General features: G+C 34.0%; 3 protein-coding genes across 3 annotated transcripts in view; 1 reads left to right on the forward strand and 2 right to left on the reverse strand.

The window, feature by feature from the left end:
• LOC127875800 (uncharacterized) overlaps positions 1 to 20,759 on the reverse strand; it is a 215,757-nt gene that overhangs the window by 86,556 nt on the left and 108,442 nt on the right. The window lies entirely within an intron of this gene.
• The window catches only part of LOC127875769 (uncharacterized), a 138,785-nt gene that overhangs the window by 58,086 nt on the left and 59,940 nt on the right, over positions 1 to 20,759 (reverse strand). The window lies entirely within an intron of this gene.
• On the forward strand, positions 677 to 10,389 carry LOC127875816 (uncharacterized). Its single transcript, XM_052420572.1, has 5 exons — positions 677 to 954; positions 1,337 to 1,441; positions 2,506 to 2,589; positions 8,062 to 8,125; positions 9,863 to 10,389. Exons 1-5 carry the CDS (start codon positions 741 to 743, stop codon positions 10,380 to 10,382), a joined length of 987 nt encoding a protein of 328 aa, XP_052276532.1. The 5' UTR covers positions 677 to 740; the 3' UTR covers positions 10,383 to 10,389.

Genomic DNA, 20,759 nt, shown 5'->3' on the forward strand with positions numbered 1-20,759 from the left:
AAACAATGGCGAACAAGTTGAAAGAAAACAAGAAGTTTGCGGTGATGAGATGGTTAACTGACGGAAACAGGCTATCTGTACACAACTTGATGTATGTTACTGAGCCAAAACTGCCAAAAGAAGAGTACAAACCTGGAATGTGTGGGCTATCTGTTTTCTTTGGGTTTCCAGGCCTTTGGAAATTCCGCATATTGAACGTGGGAGGTAAGTTAATTTGGCTTAAAAAAAGAAGTCTTGTTTCCGGTTACCCGACCGACCCTGTTTTTAAATCGCCGACTCAAAAGTTTCTTCTGTTACAAATCCGCATCCGAATTTTATGTCCGAAATTTACGCAACTGCGGAAAGCGTCTAAATCGTTCATAACTGTTATTTTTGTTACTTAATGTTTTGTTTCAATTACATTTATTCTAGTAAATAAATGCTTTATTCAAAATGCAGTCTTTGGTTTTCAAAGAATATTTATTTGTACAGTAATTTACAGATCAAGACAAAAGTATTTTTGTTACAAAATCCGCATCCGAATTTTATGTCCAAAATTTACGCAACTGCGGTAAGCGTCTGAATCGTTCAGAACTCTTATTTTTGTAAATGTTTTGTTTCATTTACATTCATTCTAGTCAATAAATGCTTTATTCAAAATGCAGTCTTTAGTTTTCAAAGAATAGTTATTTGTACAGTAATTTACAGATAAAGACAATCTGGATCAAACATCTTCTTGTTAAGAACTATATCTGAAAGTTATGCATTTCACACTGCTGATACCTGAAAATAACGTTCTCATTGAGTTAAATATTCAATTAAGTGTTGTGAAAATAAGGAAAAAAAGCCTACCTACCGACCCACGTTTTTTTGATCACATTTCAGGCAAAAAGGAAATGACAGAATGGTTAAAGAGTGAAATCCTGCCATTAACTGCAGATCCCACGGACAAATTTTGTGAACTTGAAGAGATAAGTAAGCTTATAGCTAGATATTGCTGGATATGGTTTACAAAGTGTATTTGTGTTGATTGAACAATTTGAGTCTGACTGATGATTATTTAAACTGTATTGACAACAGTTTAAATTAGCTGCGCTAAGTTTCCCTAACCATTTGCATGCTGGGAAATTTGTCGTCTGCTAAAATGTCGTCTGCTGAATTTCTAAAAATAGCATTTTCATTGATTTTTTTCAAAGAATACTACAAGAATAGCAAACAGTTTGGATCCTGATGAGACGCCACGTCTCATCTGGATCCAAACTGTTTGCAAAGGCCTTAAAATTCGGTTCCCGCACTGAAAGGGTTAAAACAAAGAAAATGTGAGATAACCATGTTAAAATAAATAAGATTTTTTTAGGACAGCCTGATCTTTATGAAGAAGGAAAACAATCACTGGAAGGCAATACAGACAAATCTGAAGTGCCTCTGAGGCGCTCCCCACGGAAATCTGTGACATCTGATGGTAAATTTTTCATATTTTATTACAGTTATCATTCCAAGTATGTTTAACATCATGAAACCTAAATTCAAATGTACATGACAATCTTATGTCAAACATATAAAAATTTAAGCATTTTAAACTGATACAATTTAATTTTTAATGAATTTTAAAACACATGCAGTCTTCACACTAAATATTTTAGCCCAATAGCCCATTGGGATAATCTGATGGAATTTTGAATAGCCAGAAGACATGTTCAATAGCCTGAAGAGGTCAATATAAATTTGTTGACTTTTTTGGCCATGAACACCAAAATAGTTATTAACAATCAGAAAATCTACTTCCATTAGTAAAAACAGATGCATGTGATTACAGTAATAAAGGGTATTCTGTTTCCTTTTGAAATGTTTTTTAATATACAAAATGCACCAGATAATTATGCTGTTTGTTGTAACTTTATTATCACACATGTTCTCATTAAATGATTCCATTAACCCTATAAGCGCTGGAACGGAATTTTGAAGGCCTTGCAAACAGTTTGGATCCAGATGAGACGCCACAGAACGTGGCGTCTCATCAGGATTCAAACTGTTTGCTATTCTGATAGTATCCTTTGATATTTTTTTTTAAAGAAAATGCTAATTTTAGACATTCAGCAGACACCATTTTAGCAGACAACAAATTACCCAGCATGCAAAGGGTTAATCAGTTTTACCAATGTTTGGTTTTATTTTAATGCATATTCAATTATTATCATGTTTAAAAAATATCGGTATGGTGGTCGCATGTGTTCATGCAATTCTTTAAAACTTACGTCATTTTAGGCATTTACCCGAGAATTATAGCGAATTAAATTGTGACTTAAAAACGCGTATGTATCAGGTAATTGATATAATAGTAGTTACAGTTTTTCAGTTTGTTTACAATTTTACGCTCAAATATTTAATCGACCAGTCAGGCTATTTATAAGCATTTAGGATCGACCGACCGGCCCAAGAATCAACTCGGGCTTATAGGCTAACTCGAAGGCTGCACATGCTTTGTATATTGTAAACATTTGATCATGTTTGTTCTCTTCTTTGCAGTGACTCCTAAGAAAAGACATCTGGAAAGGTCAGAGGGTTCACCAATCGTGCCTCACTCAGCAAGGAAAGTTTTGAAGCTTGAAGGTAATCTAAAAATATATTGGCATATTTTTTCCCCAAAAAATTGATGGGGGGTCAGACTTTTAGATTCACCTTTACCCATATGTCTGTCTAAAAAGTTAGTGTGAAGCTTATCTCAAAAAGTATCTTAGCTAATATCATAATATATAACATTAATTGTTATAGCTTAGCTGTGAACATTGGCTGATTTACTGTGGACTTGCTTGATACATTTTATGCTATCAAGCCAAAATTTGGTGAAGTTTTCTTTCCTATTCGATGTTTTATTTTTTTTGCTATGTCAATATATATACCATGATTTATTTAAGTGCAGGGTTCGACATTTTAAATTACATTATCTTGTCTGCTACGCAAAAATGTTTACATTGACGATACCGATTTTCGATAGAAGTCATAAAATCATGCTCTACAGTTTTACGACACTGCAGAAAATCATTAATATTTATGACAACTTGACCAAGTGAAACAAGCAATTTCTGCAGGAAGCTCTGCTTTGCGTCTAAAAATAGCGATGAATCATGTGAACGCTCCGCGTTTATTTAAATATACTAAGTTTTGTTTTAATGTAAATAAAGGATACAAGAGTAATTTTACACATTAAAAGTAAAGGTTTTCACAGCAGTTATTTATAGTTATATGAATCAGTATAGATTTTTAATTTATGTACTACCAGTCGGACAAGCTAGCCCGCAGTTTTACTAGCCAAACCACCGATCTTACTAGACAATGTCTGTCGGACGTGCCTTAGTGTCGAACCCTGAAGTGCAGTATTTTCTGTACAGTTACTGTAGTTAGAAATAACCATTATTTGTCAAGGAGGGGGGAGAGTATAAATTCACTGCTGGTAATGTGTTTTATCAAGCCTTAAAAATACTTCTTGCACTACCCTTCCCAAATAAGTGTGTAAAACTCGAGTTTAACACGGGTTTTATCTGTGTTAAACCAAGCGGTATTGGCAGTTGGTTTTTAGTGGGTTTTGGTATGTTGGTTTTTGTGAGTTTTGGTAAGTTGGTTTTTTCTGTGTTTAAAGTGGGTATTTTTACCAACTTGGTTAAAACTGAGTTAAACACAGAAAAAACTCACTTGTTACACATATGTGGGTTTTGGTAAGTTGGTTTTTTGTGAGTTTTGGTATGTTGGTTTTTTGTGAGTTTTGGTAAGTTGGTTTTTTCCGTGTTTAAAGTGGGTATTTTTACCAACTTGGTTAAAACTGAGTTAAACACAGAAAAAACTCACTTGTTACACATATGTGGGTTTTGGTAAGTTGTTTTTTTGTGAGTTTTGGTATGTTGGTTTTTTGTGAGTTTCGGTATGTTGGTTTTTTGTGAGTTTTGGTAAGTTGGTTTTTTCTGTGTTTAAAGTGGGTATTTTTAACAACTTGGTTAAAACTGAGTTGAACACAGAAAAAACTCACTTGTTACACATGTGGGTTTTGGTAAGTTGGTTTTTTGTGAGTTTTGGTAAGTTGGTTTTTTGTGAGTTTCGGTATGTTGGTTTTTTGTGTGTTACAAAGACTCACAAAAACCAACATACCAAAACTCACAAAACACCAACATACCAAAACCCACAAAAAACCAACATACCAAAACTCATAAAAAACCAACATACCAAAACTCACAAAAAACCAACATACCAAAACTCACAAAAAACCAACTTAAACACACTTCTGTCTACAAAAGTGTGTTTAAGTTGGTTTTTGTGAGTCTTTTGTTCGCTTAAGGGATCATAAAATTTTGCTTGTCTGACCTGTAAACTTTGTAAAAAAATATATTTACACCTTTATGGTAAAAAGGGTATTTGAGATAAAATGACAACAGATCATTACAAGCCCCATGTGATTAAAAAGAAAAGACACACACAATTTGCAAAAAAATATGTTTATATTAAAAAAACAAATAATGTGAACATTTTTACAGTGCATTTTTAACAAAACCAGGAAAACATCTACCCAAGATACATTATCACAATATGCGAGCACATTTAACATAATAAATTAAAATAAATAACATTCTCCTCTTAGGGCTACCACAGGTAAAAATGGGAGGAAGGGTATGAACCATGATATATACAGTTTCAGTTAGTGAGGGGTGATACAGAGGATAAAATTAATAATAATTGTTTTTAACTGTATTGGTGGTACGGGATTTATAAAATGACGCCATTAAGGAATCCTTCATCCTATATTTTCCTGGAATAGCCCTTTACACATATTTACACCTATGAACAAAGGAACATATTGCTCAGCACTACACAGTTTATATATTCTCCCCGCAGTACATGACACAAAGCCTCCTCAAGGCCAATCTCATGTTCTCTTCCACTGTTGATATGGGCAGGGCGAACTTTTTGGAGATGACATCTGAAATGTATATGAACAATCAATGCAGGATTTTACTGTACATTACATTATTCAAAAAACATGTAGAAGTTTATTCCACCCAAATCAAGTCTGATCTGAATGACTTGATTTTGGTGGAATAAACTTTTACATCAATATCATCAGTTCAGATATCCCATTTTAACATCATCTACATTAGAAGGATTTCAAAAGAGGTTTTTGAAACAAGAAGGCAAATTACTGTTGCTTTAATTTTTATATCGTTCAAAATGAGAGCTTGATCGTTAACTTTATACTGAGGTTATTTTTGTCTGCCTATGTGTTAAATTCTCAAAACTTTTTTATACACAAACACAATTTTTAGTAACTCTTAAATTTGAGCAGTAGTATTAAATTAACGCAAGACAGATTATGTGCTGGAGTCAAATTTGAATTAATTGCATTATGTTTGTTTCAAAATGAATATGGAGGCAGTAGAACACCTATATATTTAAATCCCCTTTTTCCCTAAAAAAAAAGAATCATACCAACCATGGCGTAGTGTTCAGCAATCAGGAGACCCTCTCGAATCTCCCCCTTAGGGTAGGTTGAACAACACTTCATAGAGCAGTCACCAGCTGATCAGGTCTGAAAACTATACTGTCATGGCCTTTGCGAGGTGCGTCTTGTGCATGATCTCATTTGAGATCAGGTCCTGAAAGATATTTTATAATGTAAGTGATAAATATTGCTGTTATGGTATATCTTGTTACTATAAATATTATTAATTTAAATCAAAACAAGTTTGTTTGCTTGTTGTTTTTGTTTGTTTATTTTTGCAATTTAAATCCTGTGATCACATGTGACTTAACGCTTGTCATAAATAATTAAAAGAAATTACGTGTGGTAGAAAATACTGTTTGAAAATGTACCAAGATATGTGATCTCATTTGGCTGTGTGGACTGGTCGGAAGTGTGACGCCTTTCAAATGCTAAAACCTGTTTAGTTTTACCTCTCAACAAATCCAACTTTTCTTGATCAAGGACAGGGCTCGGTTTTCCCACTCCTGATCTCCTCAAGTTGGCCTGCTCGTGCAGGGTAAAATCTGGTGTAAAAATCCATGCATCAGTTAGTCCCCCTTCTGCTGTCTTTTGGCAGGAATATTCTATCCAAAGAATCTTCCAATCAATGTAAATTTCACCTTGGGAGTTTAACCTTCAAATTTAAAATATGAAAATTTTCATTGAATATGTGGGAAAGAAATCTGTTCATTAATGACCAGAAATAGGTATAAATAACATTTAAGATGACAATAATCATAAACTACAGCCATAATTATTCACATTACATTTATACTTATCCATTTACATTTCCCAGTGACAATACATAAATATGATAATGATAATAATTAATTCAATATAAAACTAAATAAAAAAGTGATGTAAAAATGAAAATACAAACCTAAAACAACTGTTCTTCAGTATTCCAAGATAACAGGCAGTTGATGAATTATGAGACCATATCACTTTAACCATCCACTTTGAATCTCCTTTGCAACAAACTTATTGTTGATTTACACATTGTAGTAAATACACATTGTTTTCACCACACAATACTTCATGCTAAAAGTTATTCATGACATTTTAAACTAGAATTATAAGTCTTAATGTTACTCAATTATAACTTAAAGCTCAAAGTCAGTTGATGAAAACCCCCTTTGTTTTCAAAACATAACTTCCTGTCTCCAGCCAATCAAAGTCTCTTGTTTTCAAATAGATGGTGGCTCAGCCAATCAAAAGTCTATCAACAACCCTTTGTTAGGCCTATAGATGGAGCACTGATACAGTGATAAGGATTAATGTTTATGATTTAATGGGGGGGGGGGGAGGGCTAATCTCTTATGTGTGTCAGCCAATTACTAAATCTGAGAAATATCTACTGATTTCAACACCAACATATATGTATTTATTGAATAATACACAGCACCCTTAGCATATTATAGTCAATTGTGAATATTTCAATATAACATGCTGAATGGTGTTAGCAAATAATAATATTATAAATATTATTTATTTTTATTGCCTTTTAAATTGTATGTTAAAGGTCAATGTGGTAGACATTAATTGTATTGGGGTTAAATATCAGTATAAGAAAGTTAAAATAGTTATTGTTTTTATGTTGAGGAGATATAATTGATGCTGGCAAGCCCACATAAGTTTCCATATATTAATCAACACTTTCACACTGAAACTAGTTTTATTTATTATAGAAACAGTGTCACCCTCCCCCTAAAAAAAAATGAATAAAAAAACAAACTGTAAGTCTATTGAATTCTCCAAAGAACATGAATTAAATGGAAGTATTCACATTTTTATAGATGTGTGATTGTTCTCATAATATATTTAATATTTATGTATTGATTCAAAGTGAAAGACAAACAATTTCATATTCAGGTATAAAACTAAGTTTGAACATTTTAACATTTTTATAGTATCTGTGAACCTGTGATGTTCTGAAAGAGCAATTTTTATCCAATATTTCCTTAAAATTATGGGGAACCCACAAATGTACAACAGGTGCAATGGCAAACAAGCTGTAAAAAAAGCCCCTTTACAATTCACCTTGATAATATATGGCTATAAACATGAAACAAAGACCTAGTTGAAGAATTATTGTTTTATTGTTGAGTTATGTTAATAAACAAAAGACCAACTTATTGAAAAGTGTGTTAAAGTGAGTCTTTTAGCCTTGTTGCGGCTTTCAAATTATTTATAAAAAGACCAACTTAAACTCGCTTAAACCCACTTCTGTTTATAAAAAGACCCACTTCTGTTGTAAAAGACTCGCTTATGAAACAAAAAGACACACTTAAACACACATAAACCAACTCATAAATAAAAAGACTCACTTTTGTCACATAAAAAACCAACTTCTTACAGCAAAAAAACTCGCTTTAACACACATCTACTTTAAAAAACCAACTTTAAACTCAGTTAAGCACAGTTTAGCTCACATAAAACTAGCTTTTATTAGCAAAAACCAACTTCCGCTCAGAAAAACTTAGAAAAAACACAGTTTTATGTTGGTTTAAGTGTGTTTTGGTATGAAAGTGGGTTAACTTTTTGCAAGGGTAACTTTGTTTGCTTTATCTGTACAGAGACTCCAGGAAGCAGCCAGTATTTAAGCAGTAGGGTTGGTTCAAACAGAAAAGATGCATCTGGGTACGGTTTTATTTCATCACAATATATATGTCTGGTTTGAAAGCTTCTCTCAGGCTTAAATGTTTAAGCAAAATCAGCTGCACCAGTTTGGACTCTTTGTTGCAAGTCAAGTAGTTGCCAGTTTCTACCAAGTATATTGAGTGTTCTGGTTAGAAACCCACACATTAGGTCACCCCTGTGATCTAAATCCATTTATTCAGCAGCAAAAACATTTCTTTTAAAGATATGTAAAGAAACTTAATCATGTTTTTTCTTTTTATGTCTCCTTCTACAAGGTAGTTGCAACCTTCTGGGATCACTTCAACATCGTCCGTCTGTAAAAAAAAAGCTGGGAAAAATGTCTTATTGACGCTCGATTGGTAATTGTCGGCTCGGATACTACTTGCATGTACTCCGGATACTCTTAAGTATACTTGCATGTACCCCTGGTACGGTAAATATACTTAATCGTACCCGGTCGATAATAGACTGTGCCCGAGCTGTATTCCCGCCCAAAATCCTTTTTCGTAAAACGCCCTACCGATTATCTAAAACTTCTCTTTAAAAAAAAACTGCATCAAGATGCTTTTTGAGTGCGAGTTTCGATAATATAGAGGTCATTTCACAGAAAATGGACATAAATGTGAATATTATTAATTCAACAAAATAGCCAACAACAACCTATTCAGCATTAAATTTCCCGGGTACGTTTAAGTATATTTACCATACCCGGGGTACATGTAAGAATACTTAAGAGTACTCAGTGTACATGTAAGTAGTACCCGAGCCGACAATGACCCACCGAGCCTTATTGACAGCACTTGTACTGATTTTGACCAAACACATACGCAACTTACATTATTGAGTAAGTAAGGAATAAAATCATTAAAACCAAACTTGTTATGCCCCCCTTCAAAGAAGAGGGGGTATATTGCTTTGCACATGTCAGTCGGTCCGTCCACCAGGTGGTTTCCGGATGATAACTCAAAAACGCTTGGGGCTAGGATCATGAAACTTCATAGGTACATTGATCATGACTCGCAGGTGACCCCTATTGATTTTGAGGTCAAGGGTCAAGGTCACAGTGACCCGAAATATTAAAATGGTTTCTGGATGATAACTCAAGACCGCTTAGGCCTAGGATCATGAAACTTGATAGGTAGATGATCATGACTCGCAGATGACCCCTATTGATTTTCAGGTCACTAGGTCAAAGGTCAAGGTCACAGTGATCTGAAATAGTAAAATGGTTTCCGGATGATAACTCAAGAACGCTTAGGCCTAGTATCATGAAACTTGATAGGTAGATTTATCATGACTCGCAGATAATCCCTATTAATTTTCAGGTCACTAGGTCAAAGGTCAAGGTCACAGTGACCGGAAATAGTAAAATGGTTTCCGGATGATAACTCAAGAATGCTTAGGCCTAGGGTCACGAAACTTCGTAGGTAGATTGATAATGGCTGGCAGATGACCCCTATTGATTTTCAGGTCACTAGGTCAAAGGTCAAGGTCAGGGTGACCCGAAATAGTAAAATGGTTTCCGGATGATAACTCAAGAACGCTTATGGCTAGGATCATGAAACTTCATAGGTAAATTGATCCCCTATTGATTTTCAGGTCACTAGGTCAAAGGTCAAGGTCACAGTGACAAAAAACATATTCACACAATGGCTGTCACTACAACGAAGAGCCCATATGGGGGGCATGCATGTTTTACAAACAGCCCTTGTTGCAGATAATAATTTATGTTTTCAGAAATAAAATAAAACGACTGGAGGAAGATGTTCGTAGCCTTCGAAGAAAATTAAGGAAACTCGAGGATAGGGTCTCAGAGTTGGAGAAAGATAAAGCATCTAACTCTAAGACAGAACAAGTGGTGGAAAAAGCGGACAGGACGGGGCAGTTGGCAAAGAAGAAAGAGGGACAGGAAAGTGTGTCAAAAAAGGAGGCTGATTCCATACTTGAAACTAAGCCGTGCCAGGCAATCTGTGAACAAGATGTTGAAGCCATTGTAGGCAAGGCTATTGAGGATCAGAACAAATTCAAAAATTTATGCCTATATAAGTTCACCCAGGAAGAACTGGTGTCTTGCACCCGTACAGGGAAGCGAACTATCAAATGTATGGACAATGTGAAACCCCAGTTAGATCACACCAAATTTAAGGAACTGGAAATATTAGTATTAAAATACACTTCATATGATAAGCCAACTTTCCAAAAAAAATTTGAAAACTTACAGAAAGTTCTTAGAAGGGAGAAAAATGGAGCAGTCTGACTTGACCTATAAGCCTTTTGAATAAAGCAACATATGAAAAATCATTGGATTTGGTTTGTCATTCTGTCCATCTGTCATAATTTTTAACTTGGATCTAAAATAATAGCCTGCTTGCTGTCTTTAACTTACTGTAATACATTTGCTCTTCAATGAAAATGCTAACCGACAAAATTCATATGTATATGAATTCTACCTGCCACATCCATTTTGGGTCAAAGGTGATTTAAGGTTTGCACTAGAAAAGCAGTGTTTTTTATATGGGCTATAGTTAAAAAAAATGAACCAAAGAAGTTCAATTAAATGTTCCAGAACTGGTCTGAAACAAATTCAAGAACTAACTAATTGATTATTGATTAAGAAATTTGAGCTCGCTGAGGGTTTTTTATTTCTGTTCTAGAACAAGTTCTTGAACGAAGTTAAAAAATTATAAGTTCTGGAATTGGTTCTTGAACTTTTCTGGAATGTGTTCTGGAACATGTTCAAGAACTCGTTCCAGAATAAATTCTGTTCTAGAACAAGTTCTTGAACTTAGTTCTGGAAATCCTAGTTCAAGAATGGCCATTTAATGTTCTTGAACTGTTCTGGAACATGTTCAAGAACTTAATCAAGAACAGTTCTTGAATTTTTCGCAGGGGTAATAAAGTGTCTCATAAAGTTATTTACAGCGACATACATGCATTTTCAATCTGACTTAATCCATCACTCATTGTGCATGTATTTGTGAAGTGTCTGTACTAAGGTCGAAATTTTTGCGCCAAAATATCAGTCAATTGTAAACTTTTTCGAACCAAGAAAGCAAGAGCCAATAAGTGCCAAATCAGTTAATTATGATAGTTTTCTGTTTTATTGAATGAATACAAGTGTGCAGCTTCAACAGAAGTAAAGCAGCAATGATTTTAAGGTATGCACTTTTACAACTCATTTCACCCTATTTCAAGAATGAAATCGCCCTATTTTTTTTAATCAATGGGTGAAAACCCTGTTTCCCAAATAATTATCTGGGGCACTTATGTAATATTACTGCAAACCCTGCATACACACTACATTTAAATCAGAGTATGCAAAAATCTCAGTACAAAGGCTGTTTAATATTGTGTTTGTAACTTAATTGGCTGATAAATACAATCCTATATTTTAGTTATCTTATAGATTTTTGACAATTATATAAAGTCATTAATCTGACCAAAGATATTTTCAAGATAAATGAGGACGCTACCCCATACTGTACAATGGATGTTTTAACATTTTACCTGTTCAGGTGTATTCATATCAGGTTATTTTAGTACATGAGATAATGCATATCATTGGGTGAAGTGAATTTAAGATAACTGAACTAGTATCTGACTTTATCTATTGGTTTTCACATTTTGAGAACATTGGATGATCAAAACATTTGTACTTCGCCCTAACATGTGATATTCAGATAAAGGTTGCACAATATTTGTCTGAGAAGCATTTAATATTTTTGTGCATGTCAAATAAATACTGACAAATGGTCACAATAAATTTTTTTTCATGTTAATTTTTAAGCATAATGATATGTTAATATGAAGAGCTGTAACGATTCACCCATCATTCTATTCGATTCGATTTCGATATTAAATGGTCCGATTCGATTATTTTCAATTCGATTCAAATTAAACTATTTGCTGCTAATTTTTTTGCAAACTATTTCATGTTTAGTTTGTCCAGGGCATTTATATACTTCCCTTCCTAATATGTTCGGTATTTGTTATTAACTTATTATGTTGTACATTTAAAGTGTTTAATTTTTTTAATAAAATTTAAAAACAACATTGTTATATAAAAAACAAATTTATTGAACAAAACTTTCTGTTGAGTTATTCTTAAATAGCATAAAATGAACAATGTATCACATCTGAAATATCAACCGAGTGTTTTGTCTTTAAATGTTGCCCCAAATTTCTAGTGGTTCCAGATTTAGGGTAAATTATGTCAACAAAACACGTTATGACAGTTGCCCTTGCATCAGAACCTTCGCGAAACCCGAAATGTCCTCATACTTTTGATTTTAATTTTGACAGTGCGTCTTTCAGCGCAGTTGAAAAAGCCTTTTTACTATACCGGCTGATGTAATGCTTAGCAAGTTATTCATTCGTTCATTGGATGCCATATTGGATATTGACCAATCACAAGATGTATTACAAATGACAAGAAAGTTTAGACGACAGATTAGGAAAAAAAGGTTTAAAATGCAGACCAATCCGGATTGCAGTAAATCGAATCGAAATTGGCCGAATTGGTATCAAAATCGAATCGGCGGTGTTGAACCAGTTTTTCGATTCATTGAACCGAATCGTTACAGCTCTATTATTACGATGTATTTCTGACCAAATCCCTCTGCATTTTCCATTTGACAAGACTTTCGGCCATATATACAGTATACATGTATATTAATGCAATTTAATTGACTCAAAAATTTTGTGTGAATTACCTTACATTGTTATAACACAACATATACACTTATAATTTCAAATAAAAACTGCTTTTGAATGAAAGGGTTTGGTTGAATAGGAATTATAATGGAAAGTTGTTTGTTTATTAGTATTTGCATATACATTCAAACTAGTTAATCGGGCTTGTATAAACCCTGGCATTAAAGGTTTGGGGTGCATTGCAATGATATGGAGTTTGTACTCTGTGATACCACTTTCTCAAAGCATGAACACAAGAGGGTATTTTCTTATAAAATGTTATCATGGCTTTACAATAAAGAATACAATCAAGGTTGTGGGTGTGACTTAACAAACCAGACATCAGCAACAGTACATACATATATACTTTAAAACAAGCATAATATCACTTTAAAACAAGAATTATATCAGTGTCATTTTCTTTGAAAATATTATCATGAATTTACAAGAAAGAATACAATCAAGGTTGTGGGTGTGACTTAACAAACCAGACATAAGCTACAGTTACATACATACAAGGGTATTTGTGTTTTGAAACCATTTAAAAAAATGTGTATATTCCGTTTTTTAACTATTGGTACAAACGGGTCCAGAACAAAACTGAACTTTCGTACCCATTTTTTAATGTGGCCATGTTTTTCAAGCAACTGGAACCATTTTCGAACTTGTCAGAGATATCAATGGGACACATTGTCTGGCCAAGTTTCATGATGTTCAGACATTTAATGTGGCCTCTAGAGTTTTAATAAGGTTTAACTAAAGCAATAAATATCCATATTAGGAAAAATGCCCCGCCCCCAGGTGGCAATGTTTTTAAAAGCAACCAAAACCATTTTCAGCTCATCCAAGATATAATTGGGACAAATCTTCTGACCAAGTTTCATAAAGATCGGAAAATAAATGTGTCCTCTAGAGTGTTAACAAGGTTTTACTATAGCCATATAAGGAAAAATGCCCCGCCCCTTGGCGGCCATGTTTTTAAACCAACCTGCATCTTTTTTAAACTCGTCAAAGATATTATTGAGATAAATCTTCTGACCAAGTTTCATTCAGATCGGACAATAAATGTGGCCTCTCGAGTGTTAACAAGATTTTACTATAGCCACATAAGGAAAAATGCCCCGCCCCTTGGCAGCCATGTTTTTCAAGCAAACGTAACCATTTTTGAACTCAACCAAGATATCATTGAGACCAATCTTCTGACCAAATTTCATGAAGATTGGAAATAAATGTGGCCTCTAGAGAGTTAACAAGGTTTTACTATATATAGCCATATAAGGAAAAATGCCCCGCCCCCTGGCGGCCATGTTTTTCAACCATCCAGGATCATTTTTGATCTCGTCCAAGATATTATAGGGATGAATCTTCTGACCAAGTTTCAAGATGATTGGACAATAAATGTTGTCTCATGAGTGTTAACAAGATTTTAATATAGCCATATAAAGCTATATAAGGAAAAATGCCCCGCCCCCTGGTGGCCATGTTTTTAAAGCACCCAAAACCATTTTTGAACTCATCCAAGATATCATAGGGAAAAATCTTCTGACCAAGTTTCATGAAGATCGGAAAATAAGTGTGGCCTCTAGAGTGTTAACAAGGTTTTACTATAGCCATATCAGGAAAAATGCCCCGCCCCCTGGCGGCCATGTTTTTGCAACTAACCGGCATCATTTTTGAACTCGTCCAAGATATTATTGGGATGAATCTTCTGACAAAGTTTCATGATGATTGGACAATAAATGTGGCCTCTAGAGTATTAAAAAGATTTTACTATAGCAATATAAGGAAAAATGCCCCGACCCTTGGCAGCCATGTTTTTCAAGCAAAAATAACCATTTTCGACCTCATCCAAGATATCATTGAGACCAATCTTTTGACCACATTTTATTAAGATTGGACAATAAATGTTGCCTCTAGTGTGTTAACAAGGCAAATGTTGACACCGCATGACGTACACCGCACTATGGACGACGGACAAAAAGGCGACCCCAAAAGCTCACCATGAGCACATTGTGCTCAGGTGAGCTATAAATGAGCTATTGTCCATTCTGAGTGGGAGCAATGCCAGTTTATATCAAATATATTTGTGGTAAAAAAATCTAATCGAAAATTTAGACTGATTATAAACCTCAAAAAGTTAAACAATTTTGTTCATTATAAACATTTTAAACAAGAGCATTTTAAGATAGTGCTTGAATTAATTCAAGAAAATGATTTATTTTGATCTGTGGATTTACAAGATGCATATTTTTCTGTTCTTATTCATCCATACTATCAAAAGTTTTTCAAATTTATATGAAAAGGAGTTTTATATGCATTTGTTTGCCTGCCGTTTGGGTATAGTGCAGCACCCAGATTATTTAGTAAGTTGTTAAAACAAGTTTATGCATGGTTTAGGTCCCAAAGTATTACATGTGTTTACTATCTTATGTTTCTTATAAAGAAATGTCTACAAGTAATATTGCAAGATGGTCGAAGGATGTTTTAGTTTTGTCAGGTATTTATGTGTCTATTTTTAAGCCACATTCATTCAGATCAGCAGCAGTTTCTGCGGCAAATTATATTGTTCTATTATTAACATCCTTAAAAGGGCAGAATGGAATACAAACTCCAATTTCTACAAGTTTTTTTTTATAGAGACATTGTTGAAAGGTCTGAAGTACCATTTGTTAATGCAGTTTTTTCACAGGTTTAATTGGGTCATTAAGCATGGTGTTTTTTCATATGTTATATGTTTGAATGTACATGTATACATATACAGAGTGTAGGCTAATTAAACCGTATTGTATACATTTTTTTGATGTTTCGGGTATTTTTATAAACAGTCACTATTACTTTTGTGTTCTGTCTTATATGGTGGTGGTATGGAATCCCTATTATTGTGTTGTATACCTATGTGTTTTAATTTTTTTTTCTTCATGGTGAAGAATACAATCTAGACGGGAAATGAATTTGAGAATTGGTTTTTGTATTTTGTGCCCAGCTAATTTTGTTGTCAGACTTTAACGATGCTTATGATACATGCGAAAGCCAAAGGCTTTACAGAAAATAATGTCCCCTCATCCATGCGTTTGTGACGGATGAGGGTCATTGTTAAAAGTAAAACCGGAGGCTGAGCATGTATCAAACCACCTCTGTTGTTGAATTTCGGTCATATAGAAGTGCTATATTTCTCTTTTAAACTCCCATGTTGACTTTTACTGACAACAAATTACTTTTAAACAATGATTATCTGGGTTCTTTGATGTGTACTGTGCGGAGTACAGTGTATGGTGTATTTTTCGGATCTTTAAATTTGCAGGCCGTATGTACAGCGTCTGACAGACATGCTTATGATACATGTTCACTATAACCATATAAGCACAACTGCTGCTTCCCTAGCCACCATGTCTTTTAATAAACTGAAAACATTTTCATATTTATCCAAGACATCATAAAAACAAATGTTTTTACTGATTTTCATAAAAATCGGACTTCAAGAGTATTAACAAATTTTCACCGCAACAAAATAATAAAAATTGGCCAGCAACCCACCCCCCCCCCCCCCCCCTATGCTTTTTAAAGAAAAACGAAATCATTTTCAGAATCAGCTGAGATATCATTAAAATGAATGTTTTTACCCCCTTACATGAAGATTGGTTTATACATGAAACTTCAAGCTTATTCTATAATTTTACATATTAACCTAGTTTGTGACCTCATGTAAAACAATTTCAAACTCAGCCAAGATATCATGGGAACTAATCTTGTGACTTAAATTCATGAAGATCAGATAATAAATGTGGTATCTGGAGTGTTAATCAGGACAATATTGAAAACGCACGACGGACAACGCACTGCGAACAAAAGCGATCACAAAATCTTACCATGAGAATGTTTACAGGTTAGATAAACAACAAAAGCATATTAAGTGATATACTGTAAAACTTAAAAAATGTATGCAATTAAACTATTATATCGCTTTTACAAAACATTGACTGTTTAAGTAGTTTGTACAATGGGGTAAATTTTGAAATAATTTCAGTTGAAACATTTGGCGTAAAACGTTTAGTGAATTGCCACTGCACCCTATACTTGTTTACTCGTTCGAGAGAATGTTGGAAATATATCTAACAAGAGATGTGTTTGTCAGAAACACAATGCCCCCTATTGAGCCGCTTTGAAATAAAATTTAAATATATAATTTGTCAGGTTTAGAAATGATATCCCTTTTAAACCTTATTACTTCCCTTGGATTATATTATTTGACTTTTGACCTTGACGGTCGGGCGAGTAAAGTTTGTTAAATACTCGACCGACCGGGCAAATGCTGTTTTTCAAGTTCCAGAACTCCTGCCAAATTGATACAAATTGCGAATTTTTTTCGAACAAACAAAGAATTGGTCAAGTAAACAAAGAAAGTGCCCTTTTGTTTTGACAATGAAAAATGACGGCACAGGCACAGTAAAAATTATTCGCGAAATCGGCTGCGCTCTTTTCGAAGGTGTCAGTGCTATAAGCTAATCGATTAAAAGTGAAAAAAACAGTTAAATATATTGGTCATTCCGTGATGAATAAAATTTCATTTTAATGTTAATATTAATAAAAAAACGAATTCAAAACTAGTTAATTATAATACTTCTTATATTTAATTAAAAATAAACAAAAACAATAATTATTAATTAACTGAATACTTCATGATCAGAAGCCTTAGCCAAAATTTACCATATTGTATTTGTATACTCGATATTGGAGTGGCTTCTGACAAATATTGTTTTGTAATATCAAATGATTCTTCTAATCTGATACGTTTTTACTATAGCATGCTGTCCATTTTGAACTTTTTAAGGCAGTTACAAAATTACTTTAGAAAGGACATGTGAAAAGCGGATTGGTCTGCCTTAATGTTTCCTGTGTGATTTCACCCAGTCGACAACTTATGCATAATACTTATTAAGGTGCTCCAATCCATAATGTAAAAATTTACCACCAACCCACCATTTGATTATGTGCCATATAAAAACTAAGTAGCCAAAATATTTCCTAATTGAATTAATATTTAATACTTGCCCAACACGTTTGAGATTTCAAAAAACACGTTTTTTTACCATTGTCATCGATTTTCTGACCAAATATGCATTTTACAATTTTTGTTATTGTGTCATGTGACATATTAGACAAGCAGATATCTAGGTTGTGAACATTCCAAAAAAATTATATTTTAGTCAATTTGTTTTCCTTTAGCATCATATTTTGAACTATGTACACTTAAGCACATGTCATCTGTCAAAACAATGATAGTGTAAGTCAGTCAACATATCAAAGTAGCTTACACAGATAAATCCCATAAACACATACATATACTTTATTATTTTACTTCTTACTCCATATTTAATACTTACATATTAAAACTATGAGTATACTCGTTTGCAAAATAATAAATACACTAGACAAACATTATAAAGCACTTCAAACTAGAATGTACTGTAATTTGCAATTTCTTTTTTCAGGTCTATTGGAACATCATGGCCTCTTTGTATATCATATAAACTTAGAAAAAAACTTTCAATTGAATTTTACCTTACATTGCATTACAACTTTTGTTGAGTTTACTGTTTCAGATAATCTATATTACACAATTTTACAAAGCGGTGGCACTCAGACACTTTCCACACTGTATACAAGAAGCATGTATTACCATTCAAGAAGTCTCAATTGTGCGTTGTGTGTAACTAAGATACAATATGCGTAGGAATTTTGAATAAACATGAAATAAAGTGCTATTGGTTGCCAGAAAACATGAAAACAACATTAATTAAAATACTGTACTTGGACAAATTTAAGTTATGATTGAAAATACTGTTAAACAATTAACATTCTCGATAGTTGTTATTTTATATGAATTACCTTCTTTAAACAAGAGTTGTCAGAGGACAGCGCGCTCGACTATTCAAGTGCTTGACAGTATAGCGTAAGCCATCATGGGGAGATTGTTCATATTCAATAATTTATTAGACGATCTTTCAAAAATAAAAAAAGGAAAAAAATAATAATGTTTTTTTGGGGGGTAGGGGGGGTTGAGAGGGGGGGTATAATGTGGGGTGGGATCATTAATTAGATTATGTTTCAAAAATAAAGAAGGAAAAAAAAAATGAGGGGGGGGGGAGGGCAGGGATTCTGGGGGGTTGGCGCGTGGGGTATTGTTTGGGTGGAATCCATTGTGGGAAGTGTTGTTTTGTCAAAGTATTAATAATCTGATCATAAATAAAGACGTTATGGCAATGTAACTAAAGTAATATGCATATTGTAAAAGAAAAAAGGGCCATAATTCTTACAAAATGCTTGAGACAGTTGTCTGTTCTTGTTTATAGATTGGGGTCATGTTGGTAAAGACGTATGCAAAATATAAAAGCAATATGTCAAGGGATATAGAAAATATTTGAGGTGGTACGAAAAACTTTAGCATATAAAATCTAAGTGAAACAAGAGATGTGTTCATCAGAAACACAATGCCCCCTATTACGCCGCTTTAAAATAAAAAAATTTTTTTGACCTTTGACCGTGAAGGATGACCTTGACCTTGAACTACCACCACTCAAAATGTGCAGCTTCATGGGAACACCACTTTGAATTTTTTTTTTTTTTTACCTTTGACCTTGAAGGATGACCTTGACCTTGAACTTCCACCACTCAAAATGTGCAGCTTCATGAGATACACATGCATGCGAAATATCAAGTTTCTATCTTCAATAATGCAAAAGTTATAGCCAACATGTTGGTAGAAGTTATGAGCATTTTACCATGCTAAATCCTTGAAATGCACTAAGTGACCCCGTGACTTAGTTTTTGACCCAGCATGACCCATATTCGAACTTGACCTAGATATTGTCTAGATACAACTTTTGACCAAGTTTGGTAAAGATCTGATTAAAAGTATTTCAAATAGAGAGCGGACACGAAAAGTGTGACAGACAGACAGACAGACTGACAGACGGACAGTGCAAAAATTATATACCCCCTTTTCTTCGAAAGGGGGCATAAAAAGGGCCATAATTGTTACAAAATGCTTGATACAGTTGTCTGCTCTTGTTTATAGGTTGGGTCATGTTGGTAAAGAAGTATACAAACTAGGCCCAAGCGTTCTTGAGTTATCGTCTGACAACCACCTGGTGGACGGACTGACCGACAGACCGACCCACAGACCGACATGAGCAAAGCAATATACCCCCTCTTATTCGAAGGGGGGCATAAATATAAAAGCAATATGTCAAGGGACATAGGAAATATTTGGGGTAGTATGCAAACTTAAACATTTGCACGCTAACGTGAACGCTAACGGGAACGCTAACGTCGACGCCGGGTTGAGTAGGATAGCTCCACTACCGGTATATATATTTCATATAATATAGTCGAGCTAAAAAGTTTCATTATTAAACAAGAGATGTGTTCGTCAGAAACACAATGCCCTCTATTGCACCGCTTTGAAATTAAAAAAAAAAACTTTGACCTTTGACCTTGAAGGATGACCTTGAACTTGAACTTCCACCACTCAAAATGTGTAGCTTCATGAGAACGCCGCTTTGATTTTTATTTTATTTTACCTTTGACCTTGAAGGATGACCTTGACCTTGAAGGATGACCTTGAACTTCCACCACTCAAAATGTGCAGCTTCATGATAACGCCGCTTTGATTTATTTTTTTTTACCTTTGACCTTGAATGATGACCTTGACCTTGAACTTCAACCACTCAAAATGTGTAGCTTCATGTTATACACATGCATGCCAACTATTAAGTTGCTATCTTCAATATTGAAAAAGTTATGGCCAATGTTAAAGTTTTCTGACGGACAGACGCCATATATTTGACATTTGACCTTGAAGGGTGACCTTCACCTTCATCTTTTACCACTCAAGATTTTCAGCTCCATGAGATACACATGCATGCCAAATATCAAGTTGCTA

Source organism: Dreissena polymorpha, chromosome 1 (genome assembly GCF_020536995.1).
Source record: "Dreissena polymorpha isolate Duluth1 chromosome 1, UMN_Dpol_1.0, whole genome shotgun sequence".
NCBI classification, from domain to species: domain Eukaryota; kingdom Metazoa; phylum Mollusca; class Bivalvia; order Myida; family Dreissenidae; genus Dreissena; species Dreissena polymorpha.